The 12156-nt window shown below is 43.9% G+C and overlaps 1 protein-coding gene across 1 annotated transcript in view; it reads left to right on the forward strand.

The window, feature by feature from the left end:
- LOC145408825 (uncharacterized) overlaps window positions 1-12156 on the forward strand; it is a 214538-nt gene that overhangs the window by 95972 nt on the left and 106410 nt on the right. The window contains exon 4 of the mRNA XM_080279469.1: window positions 8090-8200. Within this exon, the coding sequence (XP_080135595.1) occupies window positions 8090-8200 (111 nt within the window). The remainder of the gene's footprint in view (window positions 1-8089; window positions 8201-12156) is intronic.

Raw genomic sequence — 12156 nt, forward strand, 5'->3', positions numbered from 1 at the left:
CTGTGGGAGGGAACACAGATGTTTGACTGCTGTGTTGCATATGCACGGCTGCAATATGTGTGAACGCGCTGAGAAAGTCTGTGTAGTTTCATCGTTTGTGGTTGATTTATTTATGGATGGCTTACTTATGTTTATCCGTGTTTTTCTGTTGCTATTGTTGATATCATTATAAAAAAAACTAAAGTCATAAATCCTGTAACAGCTGCACATGGCCTTGTTTGTGTCCGTGTTTGGGGGCGGGGTGGATGGGTGGGTGGGGGCGGGGTGGATGGGTGGGTGGGGGGGGAAGTTACAGAACACTAAGGTTGCCAGTGTTTTGATTCAGTGTGAGGTTGTAGAGGATCGCAGTTGTCTATATCTTTTGCTTATAACGCTTTATCCGTTTTATTTATATTTGTTGAATTTTGAGACAATGTGAGGGCGTTTTTCCCGTGGCCATTAAATGTTGTTGTGGGTGTTACTGTCATCGTTAGTTTTGTGCAGGTATATATATAAGACTCTCAAGGAAGTAAAAGCAGTGTGTGTGTGTGTGTGTGTGTGTGTGTGTGTGTGTGTGTGTGTGTGTGTGTGTGTGTGTGTGTGTGTGTGTGTGTGTGTGTGTGTGTGTGTGTGTGTGTGTGTGTGTGTGTGATTCATTTCTAACGAAAGTGTAGGCCTAATATTTACTTTCAATGACGATGCGAGCCTTCTATGAACGTTCTGAGAAATACTCCTCTGGCAACACAGCGGCTGAACACAGAGTGGACTGCCAAGAGGTTCCAAGAAGTGTTTCACCAGAGTCATCATCGACCAAGTTTCCAGCAACAGAGGACTCACCCAATATTCAACTGACTTGCTCTGTATGAACATGTGTACTGCCAAGGAAAGACCAAACACTTGCAAAAATGACTACATTTTGAAGGAGTCTGCTAATTTTCGCTAATAACGATTTATATATCAATAACAATGTATCCCTCCATCAATCTAATTCTGCATTTCAGAATGATGGCTAAAATATAGAATTTACCTAATTTCATGTTGTTGTCTTAAACCTTATTTCATATCCCCTATCTTCAGTGGCAGGAGCTTCAATAGTCTGGCCACTATGGATAATGCAGCAACGAAAGCAGGTTCATAATAACAGTTAATACACAGAAAAACATAAGTCACTCATCTTCCACCCACATCATTACAATAACCAGAAATGTCTGAGGAGAGGAGACTCTATCTGCTAAAGTTATGCTTTGAAAAACTTTGTCACACCTTTGAAACTAACACAGACAACAAGTAGTCGAACAAATGAGGGAAATCATTAGACGGCGTACAACAAATGTATAAGCGCATCCTTGAAACTAACAGGGACGGTCATTAGCATACAAATTAGTGAATTAATGAGTCGAATAAAAGCACACCCCGATCAACCCTTTCAACAAACTGACGCATTATCCATACTACTTAAGCCATCTCCAGACGATTTTATTCAACTTTCAGAACCTGAGGGGCAAGAGATAGCCAGCATAACGAAAACTTAATTAAAAAAAAAAATACTCTAAAGGTGAGAAGAATAAACAAAATCATCGGAGTGAAGTGGCTACCCAACACCCACAGGGGAGAAAAGCTGAAATAAATGGATAGATGGATAAAGAAAGAGATGGAGGAGGACGATGGATATAAATGAGAGGAATAAAATGGATGAAGAGACTGATGAGGGAGGGTGGTGAAGATAAGTGAGTTGAATGAATGAATAAACGACTAAAAGAGAACGATGAGGAAGGAAGATGGAGATAAACCAGTGAAATAAATGGATAATAAACGAGTAAAAGAGGACGATAATCGACAGTGATGGAGATAAATGAGTGGCATAAATAAGTGGCATAAACTGATAAATAAATACAGAGAGCGATGAAGAAAGGCTCTAGAGATAAAGGAGAGATAAATGAAAGAAGTGAATGCCTAATGGTAAAAGATAGCGATGAGACAGGGAGACAGAGTGGAATAAACAAGTAGGATAAATAAGTGAATAAGTGGGATAAATGGAAGAAGAGAGCAGTGAGGGGGGAAGGATCGAGATGAAGATTGGTGAAAAGGAGTGTCCTGGGAGGGTAAGAAACACCTGGTGGGGGACTGTCTCCTGGGAGGGATAAAAATAGCTCTTACAGTGAGTGGTGGGGCAAGCCTGCGAGGGGAAGGAGAGGTGGGGAGGGGGAAGGGTAGTGGGACAGGGAGAAAGAAGGTGAGGAAGGACGACAAGACAAAGGAATGGAGGATATCTATCTCTGTCTATCTATCTGTCTATCTATCTGTCTGTCTGTCTACCTATCTGTCTATCTGTCTACCTGTCAATTAATCTATCTAGAGAGACTATATCAACAACACTGTCACAGAGTAGGATGGGTGGAGAGTAGTGGGTAGGATTTGCTGGGATGATGGTGAATGGTGGGGCAGGACCGAGACTATACAGTACACCTTGTGATGATGTGTGTTGCAGGTTCAGTGGTATGGTCTTTGTTGAGGTTTAAATTAATTTTCTCGAACATCAACAACAACAAGGGATATTTGTCTCTCCTATATACCCTGTTTGCAAGTAAAATCTTATTTCCTAGTCTCCATAGAAATACAAGGGATTATTTCAGTGGTAGGTTCTTTCTTCTCTCCTAACATCAGCCGAGAAAGCACAAGAAGAAAAATTCCTTGCAGCGTGCAAAATAATAGTACAACTTTTCTCCTGGTCATACCTCTAATCGTATCTGAGCACAATTAAAAAAAAAAAAAAGATAGTATCAACTTGTCTGGCTTTCTAAAGACATAAGTAGTTGTCAACTTCAACAGTACTAAGCCTAGATGGTAATGTAGGTGAATGTCCAACCAATAAGTGTTTGTGCCGCTTGCATGATGTCAGCAAGATCGTGCAAGTGATTTACGCCATGGGTATGTCGTTCATTATGATGGTTATGTTTTCTCAGTCGGTAACTACGAGCCATCGAGTCTCGTTTTCAACTGTTCATGGTAGATATATCTACCTCAAGTTTCCGAAGTTTCTTCATTCGTCAATCACATCGCTGGTAGAAAAGTATTTTGTGACATCTAGATTGAACCTGCGTCTTCTAAACGAGTAGACAGCGTCGGAGTAAAAAACGAAACCTCTGGTAAAAAAAATGATTAAAAAGCCTTAAAAAGTTTCAAGCCATTGTACTTTTTTTTCTTGCATCAACACGTTGTCGGAAAAAAAAAATTGTTTACTTCTCGTCTTGTTTCAAATGGTATACTTCACAGTGGTATTAATATAGATATTCTGCACAACACTGGCTTTAGTTAGTTAAACCTTCTGTACGTGAGGAGCCAAAACTCCACTGCCTGTTCTAAAATTAATGTGTTCGCAGAAGGCTTTGTACGATAGCATGATATTTTAACTGCTTTATATGACATGTTTACGGAAGCACTAAAGTGTAATATTCTGGTAACTTTTTTTTTTTTTTTCAACAACAATATATTGATGGGATTATTTGAGAGGAAAAAAAAAGAAGAAGGGAGGGTACACGTGAGAGAGAATGGAGATATGTAAGAAACTAAAGGTTAGGAACAGAAACAAAAACTGATGATGAAAGATGGGATGAAAGATGGCACTAGGAAGAAGAAGAGGAAGAAGAGGAGGTGGTGGAGAGAGAGAGAGAGAGAGAGAGAGAGAGAGAGAGAGGGGGGGGGGGAATGCAGGGAACAATCGAAGGAGGAAAACAGAGAGAGGGGAAAGGGGGAAGGAGGAAGTAATAGGGAAGGGGGGAATACAGTCTCGGTGCATGTGCACCGAGCAGCACCGATTGCATCCCTTCCCCTCCCTGCAACCTCATTCCCTACCCCTCCCCTCCCTGCAACCCCTTCCCTCCCGACCCCCTCCCTGCAACCCCTTCCCTCCAGACCCCCTCCCTGCAACCCCTTCCCTCCCGACCCCCTCCCTGCAACCCCTTCCCTCCTGACCCCCTCCCTGCAACCCCTTCCCTCCCGACCCCCTCCCTGCAACCTCTTTTCCTCCCCTTCCCCCCCTGCTGCTCTCTTCCCTCCCCTTCCCCCCCCTGCTGTTCTCTTCCCTCCCCTTCCCCCCCTGCTGTTCTCTTCCCTCCCCTTCCCCTCCCTGAAACTTCCTTCCCTCCCCTTCCCTCCCTGCAACCTCCTTCCCTCCCCTTCCCCTCCCGGCAACTCCCTTCCCTCCACTTCCCCTTCCTGCAACCACCTTCCCTCCCCTTTCCCTCCCTGTTACTCGCTTCCCTCCCCTTCCCCTCCCTGCAAATCCCTTCGATCCCCTTCCCCTCCCTTCCTGCAACCCCTTCCTTTCCCCTCTTTCTTCCTGCCCCTTTCTTCCTTCCTTCCCTCGAATGCTCCACTCCTCCCTCCTTTCCACCCCCTTTTTTTTCCCTCCCTCCCTCCCTTCACACCCCTTCTCTTCCCTCTCTCCTTCCAACCCCCTTCTCCCTTCTGATTTGCCTTACACCCCCTCCCTGCCTCCATCCTAAACCAGAATATCACATCATTATACCCCAACCTCTCTCATGCCCTCAAATCCCTCCCTACCACCACCCCCTTCTTTACCTCTTACCCTTTCCCTGCTTCCACCCCCTTCCCCAACGACCCCTGCCTTTAACCCTGCCTCTAACCCCTCCCCTGCTCCCTCCTCTCCCCTTCGACTAACCTTAACCCAACCTACATCTCGGTAAACAACAAAGAACCTGTTATCTGTTGTTTACATTTCCCAGCTTATTTTTTTACTCATCTTAGCCTTCACCACCTCACATCTTCCTCACCCTTACCTTACACCTCCCTCATACCTCAAAGCCCTCCCACCCAAAACGCTTCTTACCCTATCTTCCCTACCCTACACATCCCCTCTCTCACCCCCAACCCCTCCTCACTCCATGCCCTTCCTACTCCAAATTCTTTACAAGCTGCATGTCCTTTACCCTAAATATGCTCACCTGGCACCTTCCTTACCCATATCACGCCACTCCTCCCCCATCTCTCTCTCTCTCTCTCTAGTCCACATCCCCCCCTCACCCCACACACCCTCACCCCTACCAATCACGTGACCTCGGCCTCCTCTTTCCCCTTTCAATCCCTCTCTCTCACATTCCTGCACACCCGGCCCTTCCTCCCTCCCTTCCTCCATCCCTCCCTCTCTCTCTCTCTCACACACACACACACACACACACACACACACACACACACACACACACACACACACACACTTTATACTTCTCTAACAATATCTTAAAGTAACCTTGATAAGCAATGCTTTGATTTGCTCATGTGATGATACTTTCCGCATTCACAGTGCCCCCTATGTCCAATGTGATACTGTATGCTGTGATAGGCTACGTGATATGCGATGTGATGGGCTTATGAGTGCCATTTTGCGCTGTGAAAGACTGTGATACGCTATGTGACCTTATGTGCTGCGTTGAGGTACTATATGTTGCGATAGGCCATGTGATATGCTATGTGACGGATTTATGAGCGTCCCATCATCCTGTGTGATACTGTATATTCTGACGAGCTGTGTGATATGCTGTGTGACGGGTCCTGGTGTGCTAACGTGCTGTGTTCCCATGAGTTACTATGTGATGTATTCTTATCAATATGCAGCGGTCCTAATATGTTATGTGGTGCGTCATGGTGTGTTTGTGTTGCATTATCTGATGTGTGATGCAGTTTGTTCCTGTATTATGCGATGGCTCTTATATGCTGTGCAGTGAGTTCTATATGATGTGCTATGATATGATATGTGACGTGTTCTGATATGTGATGTGTTCTGATATGGTATGTGATGTGTTCTGATATGGTATGTGATGTGTTCTGATATGGTATGTGATGTGTTCTGATATGGTATGTGATGTGTTCTGATATGGTATGTGATGTGTTCTGATATGGTATGTGATGTGTTCTGATACGCCGTGTTGCTTTGTCTAATGCTACATGATGTGTTCCTACGTGCAAGAGATGTTTTCTGATGTCATGCGATAATACTTTACAGTAGAGGGTGATTCACTACCCTGAAGCCTCTGACTAACATCAATATATCCATTACTAATGAACGGATATAAATGAAACTCCGTGCTTAAAGACTTCATTCCTCATCAGCCACACATATTACTTGAGAAACCCAGACATTAGCGTTAAAAGAGACTTGTGCCATAAATTAAATGCTTCTTCACACCAATGCGCCGCTGAGTATCTGCTGGTCAACTGCCAGATCCAGTGTTTAGGCCGTACGATAATCTAATGCGTATTTTCACGTCTCACGATTTAAATAAAGATTCTATCCTGATTGTGAGGCCACCTTATGAGAAACTGATTTTAAAACATGTCTCGCACAACTGATTAGCTAAAAGAAAGCATCTTTATTTTTTCAGGGGGAAAGCAACTATCCCAAAGGATAAGTTGCACCGAAATATTGCTAAATTTGAACAACAGGTTTAATTACGTTTAACGCTAAGGGAATCCGCTTTCAAACTTGGCTAAACAGTTGATAAATCGTAATGATATGAAGAAATCAAGTACCAAATTTCACTTACTGCGATTCATAAATAGCGAAAATCTTTAATATGATTCTAGGGCCTCAGAACAGTGATTAACCCTGTACGACGTTATGTTCTGATATGCTACTGATGTGGTTCCCTGAGTTGGTTCTCTTAACGCTTTCTCCTACAATGTTATGTGATGTGATCTTATATTATTCGATGTGGTCTGATTTGGCGAGATTTGCTCCTTTTATTGTTCCTTGATTATTTTGCACTGCTTTTTTATGTGAAGTCCAACTGTAAGATATGGTCTCTATTATGATGTTATGTGTAATGTGCTACCCCTATGTGGTCCGTTATTCGTTCTTATGTTATATATGTGATGTGTTCCTACGTTATGCGACGTGATATATTCTGTGTCATGATATCCACTTGATGTGCTCCTATTTTCCACTTCTTTTGTAGGTAAAATGATCGTCTCCTATGTAATATGGTCTGATGTGCTACGTAATGTGTTTCTCTGATGTGGATCGTAAAGTTTTCTCTGTTATGTTTTAATTTTTTTTTCTTTATCTAATGCGTTGTGTGCTGGTAGCCTGTGTAAGAGTACAAACAGGAACAAAAGTTTGTCCTACTTTTCCAGTGAGTCTATTTCACACTTCGGGGACGTCCATCACTTTCTCTGTGACGGATCATATCAAAGAGAACAATTTATGAGCAGAGAAACATGCTAAGCCTCTCTCAGCCACGGAGTAATTGACAGCAGAGGACTATGGGATGCAGAGGTGGTGAAATATTAGACGTACTTTTGTCCTTGACCGTAATATGTTCTCCTTATGATGTGGTCACCTGACTTGTTTTGTACTCCGTTTCTCTGGGTCAGGATTTATCAAGGATCTCAAATCTGCAGGACATACAAGCTCTATAGCAGTTTATAGTTATCAGAAATCATTTGGTTCTTCTTATTTTTCGTTGCAGCATCCACCCTAAATCAGCTCTGAAATGTATGGTAGCTCTGTGAGAGAAGAATACAAACAAAACTTAAGCTCAAGGAAGTTTGTAAATATGGAACCTGGTCTCAGTTCCTCTCATATATTATTCAATCCACCATCTCCACCACTACCATACCACCATTGTTCTACCGCCATCACTTCAGTTTTCATCAGTTCCATTATTGTTAGTAATACAGTAGCTATATCTACAGTTACCAGAACACACTGACCAAAACACAACCCTTCCTTTCCAGCATTATTGTCACTAGAACCACAATTCTGCCACTACATCTGCTACTACATAGCTATTACTACGACAGCCTGTTCTCTCTACCACTACCATAAGCTTCCTAACCTCAAATACCATCATTTCTCCACCACCATAGTTACTGCCACATCCCTGCAGTTTCCATTAGGTCCATTAGTGTTACTACCGCATCTATTACTAAAGCTCCCAGCACACAGTTACTGCAGTCACCACTACCATGCTCCTGATACACGATATCCTGCTGCATGCATATGTTCCCATTTTCCAGTCAACATCAAGTTCATTAATGTTTCGATGATGATGTCTGCAGGATCTGACTCCCTTCCCTATCCTCTGTCTGCCAGTGCCCCACCCTGCTGCCGCCCACACCCTCCCGCGGTTCAGGGACCTTACGTGGGAAACAGGAACCTCAACAGCCTCTTCCGTCTCCAGCCTACGCCCACGTAGTCAGTCTAGTAAGTTAGCCGGGTTTCAAGAGACAGTTCCATACAGCTCATCATGCCAGGTGACAACAGAATCGGTCATGCTGTGTCGTGAATGAATAATCAATACCGCGGATACTGTGCTTGCTAAAACTCTCTAAAAAAGGATATTTTCTCGTGTACCCATACGCCATGAATGTGTGTCAATTAACGCTACATGGTACATAGACGGTTTGGCTGAATGACCCGCTCAGCAGAAGAATCCAGTCGGAGGAAGTGCTTCATTGTGACATCTGGTGTGAGCGGCGTCCACCAATAAAGGAGCAGCATGGTCGCCCCACCTCTGTAACGCCGTCTCCCATTGGCTGACTGAGGTGGTGTCAGGGAGGGGCTTTGTTACGTCACAGGGGGAGCCACCAGCAGGAAGGAGTAGGGGAGGGAGACGGGAGGAGGGGAGAAATGGTGGGGAGGAAATTGATGTGTTAGAGACAGGGGGAATTGCAAGAGGCGGAGAGGGATGGAAAGAGTATGAGAGGGATAAAGAAAGGGGGAGGAAGGTAGAAATATTGGGGAGGAAATTGATATATTGGGGGAGGGGGGACACCCGGAACAGAGAAGGAGGTTGAGAGGGATGGAAAAAGGAGAGGAAAGGAGGAGAGGGATGTGGGAAGAGGAAGGAGGGAAAGCCAGGAGAGAGGGAATCAAAGTGCTTGAGAGGGGGAATGAGAGAGGGGTTAAAAAGTATGGAAAAGGGAAAGGATAGGAAGAGAGGGATGAGGGAGGGGGTAGGATGAAAGGGTTGGGTACGGAGGAAAGGGGCAGGGAACGGGTAGGAAAGGATGGGGTGGAGAGGAGAGAGGTGGGAACCGATGGGATGGGTAGGAGGGCCCTTGGAGGGGAGTAGAGGAGGGTAGATGGCTAGGAAGGGCGGAATGAGGACGGCGGGAGGGAAGAGACAGGGAGAGGGAAAGGTCATGGGCGGAGGTTGGGCTGAATGGATGAGGCACCTGGGTAGGGAGTGGAGAGGAGAGGAGAATTAAAGGAGGATAGGATACGATGAAAAGAGAGAGGCAAATCAATAGGAAAGAAGAGGAAGGGTGGAGAGAGAGAGAGAGAGAGAGAGAGAGAGAGAGAATTATGATGAATCGAACACATGATAAACTGGAATGAAGAAGACAGCAGAGAATGATGAGAAAAACAGAACAAAAGGAGACGAATACTGGAACAGGGTATAAAAAAGGGGGAGGGGAGGAACAAAAAGAACTCGGAAATGAAAGTGTGGAGAGACGTGAGTAATGAGGGTTAATGAAAGGAGTGAAAACAGACGGTGGTGGAGAGAAGATAAAAACACCAGGAAGGAGAGAGAGAGAAAGAGGAACAATAAAAGATCAAGGAAGGGAAAAGGGAAGTATCTAATGAGAGAGAGAGAGAGAGAGAGAGAGAGAGAGAGAGTCAGTTTCTTACTATAGGACAATCATGATGTTACGGCCTCTCTCTCTCTCTCTCTCTCTCTCTATATATATATATATATATATATATATATATATATATATATATATATCATCCCTGCAAACCACTCGGATATTTTTTCCGACCTATAAGACACCCTCATAATATTGGGGTTGCTAGAAATATTCACAGGCCCCATCAGTACGAATAAAACTGGGTTTTTATATTCTTAGAAACAGCTAAGCGATTTGTTCATCTTATGAGACACCCTCGTAGAGATGGGATAATCCACTCATTATCCTGTCTTTCTTATACAAATAAAAGAAATAAGTCGTCTCGGGGTGGCCTGAATATTGCAGCAAAACCGTTATGGTAGTGAATGGGTTATGGAACACATTTTGAAGATCATAGTATGAGACAATCTTCCCAAACTAAGAAAAAAAAATCGTTAGTGTGTAGATCATGAAAAAAACAACAACAAAGATAATCGTAGTTGAAGTTCTAATTGCGACACCCTTGCCAAAACTTCCTCCGGTAAACGTAATCCGCCTTTAGCTGGGATGCTGGTACTTTTCTATGGTCTTAAGGTGGCTGCGGTAAGTGATGGGATAAGGACAGGGAGATCTGGTACTGCGATAGTGGAAGGGACGGATCTAGTTTTATGGCTACTCCTCCTATTCCCTTACTGAAAATTCTAGCCTCACCCTCGCTCTCCGTAACGTCGACACCGTTGTCATAATTTTGTGAATCCATAACTGTTTCCTATGGAACTATTACTACCGGTATATATTTCCCCGTAACGTCTGATCCTTGCAAGCTATTCCTGTTATGTGGATAGTGAAAGTATACTTAATATATACGAATCCTGCATGAAGTTCTTGTCATAAAACCCAGTTAGCACAGTTCCTCGAGTTGTTGGCGTGTGCCCTTCTCTTTGGCACAGGAGAGGGACGCCTTTATGTAGCTGTACTAATATAATTGGGCAGTGGAACTGTCCGGTTATACATACGTCAGTCAGCTCGCTCCCTGTGCCCCCATCAGGAGGATGGTTGGATGCAGGAGAGGGACAAGTTCAGTCTGTAGTCCACTAGGTTCTTCTATTGATAAGCTTGGGGTTGCACGTATTACTGATACTACTGCTACTATTATTACTACTACCAACTCCACCACCACCACCATCACAACCACCAATCCCTTTAACGTCTTCCTGTCATCGCTCATGACAAAGTGGATGGATAGAGTAAAGAAGAACATGAGAAAGGGTGTTTGGGAATGGAGGAGAAGTGAGTTATGGTGGGGAGAAGCTTAGAGGCGCTTTACTGCAGCCACAGTTGAACTCTTGGATGAGAAGAATATCTGAGTATGAAGCCTGAGCATTATGCTGTGATGTGGATGGCTGGTTTCGTGACCTATGCGTTAGATGTCTGGACTGAGATGGAAAGTTGTGTATATAAGAGGGAAGGGATATTGGTTGGAAGAATGGAAGTGATGCTAGATAGGTAAGTAAAAATGGATACTAGATGAATGGAACGGAATGCTAAGTGAACTGATGGCTGGGTAGGGTGGTTGTGTTAGTTTGGTTGATGGGTGGAATATTAATGGCTGAATTATGTGGGCTGTCAGGTATATAGGTGAAAGACTGCATACGGGAGAAAGATGAGTAGCTAGGTGACAGCATGGGAAGGATGGTGGGTATGCTGAATCTGTTCCAGAAATTGGATTGTCAGTTTATGCTTTAACCTTTTCATGGTCAGAACAACGCTCGCATTCTGTTCCAGCAAACACCAGACGATGTGATTCTGCTGAGAGTGAGTCATAGAAGCTTAAGAGTGCTAATACTGGTAAATATCTCATGGTCGAGTTAAACTTGTATTCTATTCCATCTAACGCAAGACGATTTTATTCATCTGATAGCGCATAACAGGAGCCTAAGATTATTAAGTAATTACATCTTACGTTATTGTTTCCTGAACTAGGTATAGTATGGTTAGATGGCTTTCTAACTAGTTATTTCAAGCTAGATTAGGTCAAAGTAGGTTAACTCATGACACGCCAATCTGAATACGGTTGGGAGCGTATAGTTTACGTCAGCATGATGGATAGGTTAGGTCAGGCTGTTATGAAAGTGTTCGGTCATCAAGTTAGCCTAGTTGAATCAGATCACGTAATCAAGTGAGGTATAGTATGGAAGTCTGAAGTTATGTTTAAGTGAAGTTAAGTTTACTAAGATGTAACTTCAAAGCTGACTAAGATATGTAGCCAGCTTTAGTAAATTAAATTACATGTTACTCAGCTGCAAAAGGGAGTTCAGTCAGAATTCAGTTAAGATCGCATGGTAATGGATTCAGAACAGGTCATCAGAGCGTAGATCTAGTGTAAGCAGCCTGGGTGAAGGAGTCCCCCCCTGAGCTGAACGCTAAGTGAGACGAGAGGATGTTAACAATGAGAGTGAAAGTCAGGATGCGATCAGGCGTGTCACATGGGCTGGTGGTGGTGTGATGGTGGGGGAGCTGTAAGCGGGGAGGTGATCGTGGTGGTGG

Source organism: Coenobita brevimanus, chromosome 78 (assembly GCF_032717465.1).
Source record: "Coenobita brevimanus isolate Jiangsu-jjx chromosome 78, ASM3271746v2, whole genome shotgun sequence".
In the NCBI taxonomy this organism is placed as follows: domain Eukaryota; kingdom Metazoa; phylum Arthropoda; class Malacostraca; order Decapoda; family Coenobitidae; genus Coenobita; species Coenobita brevimanus.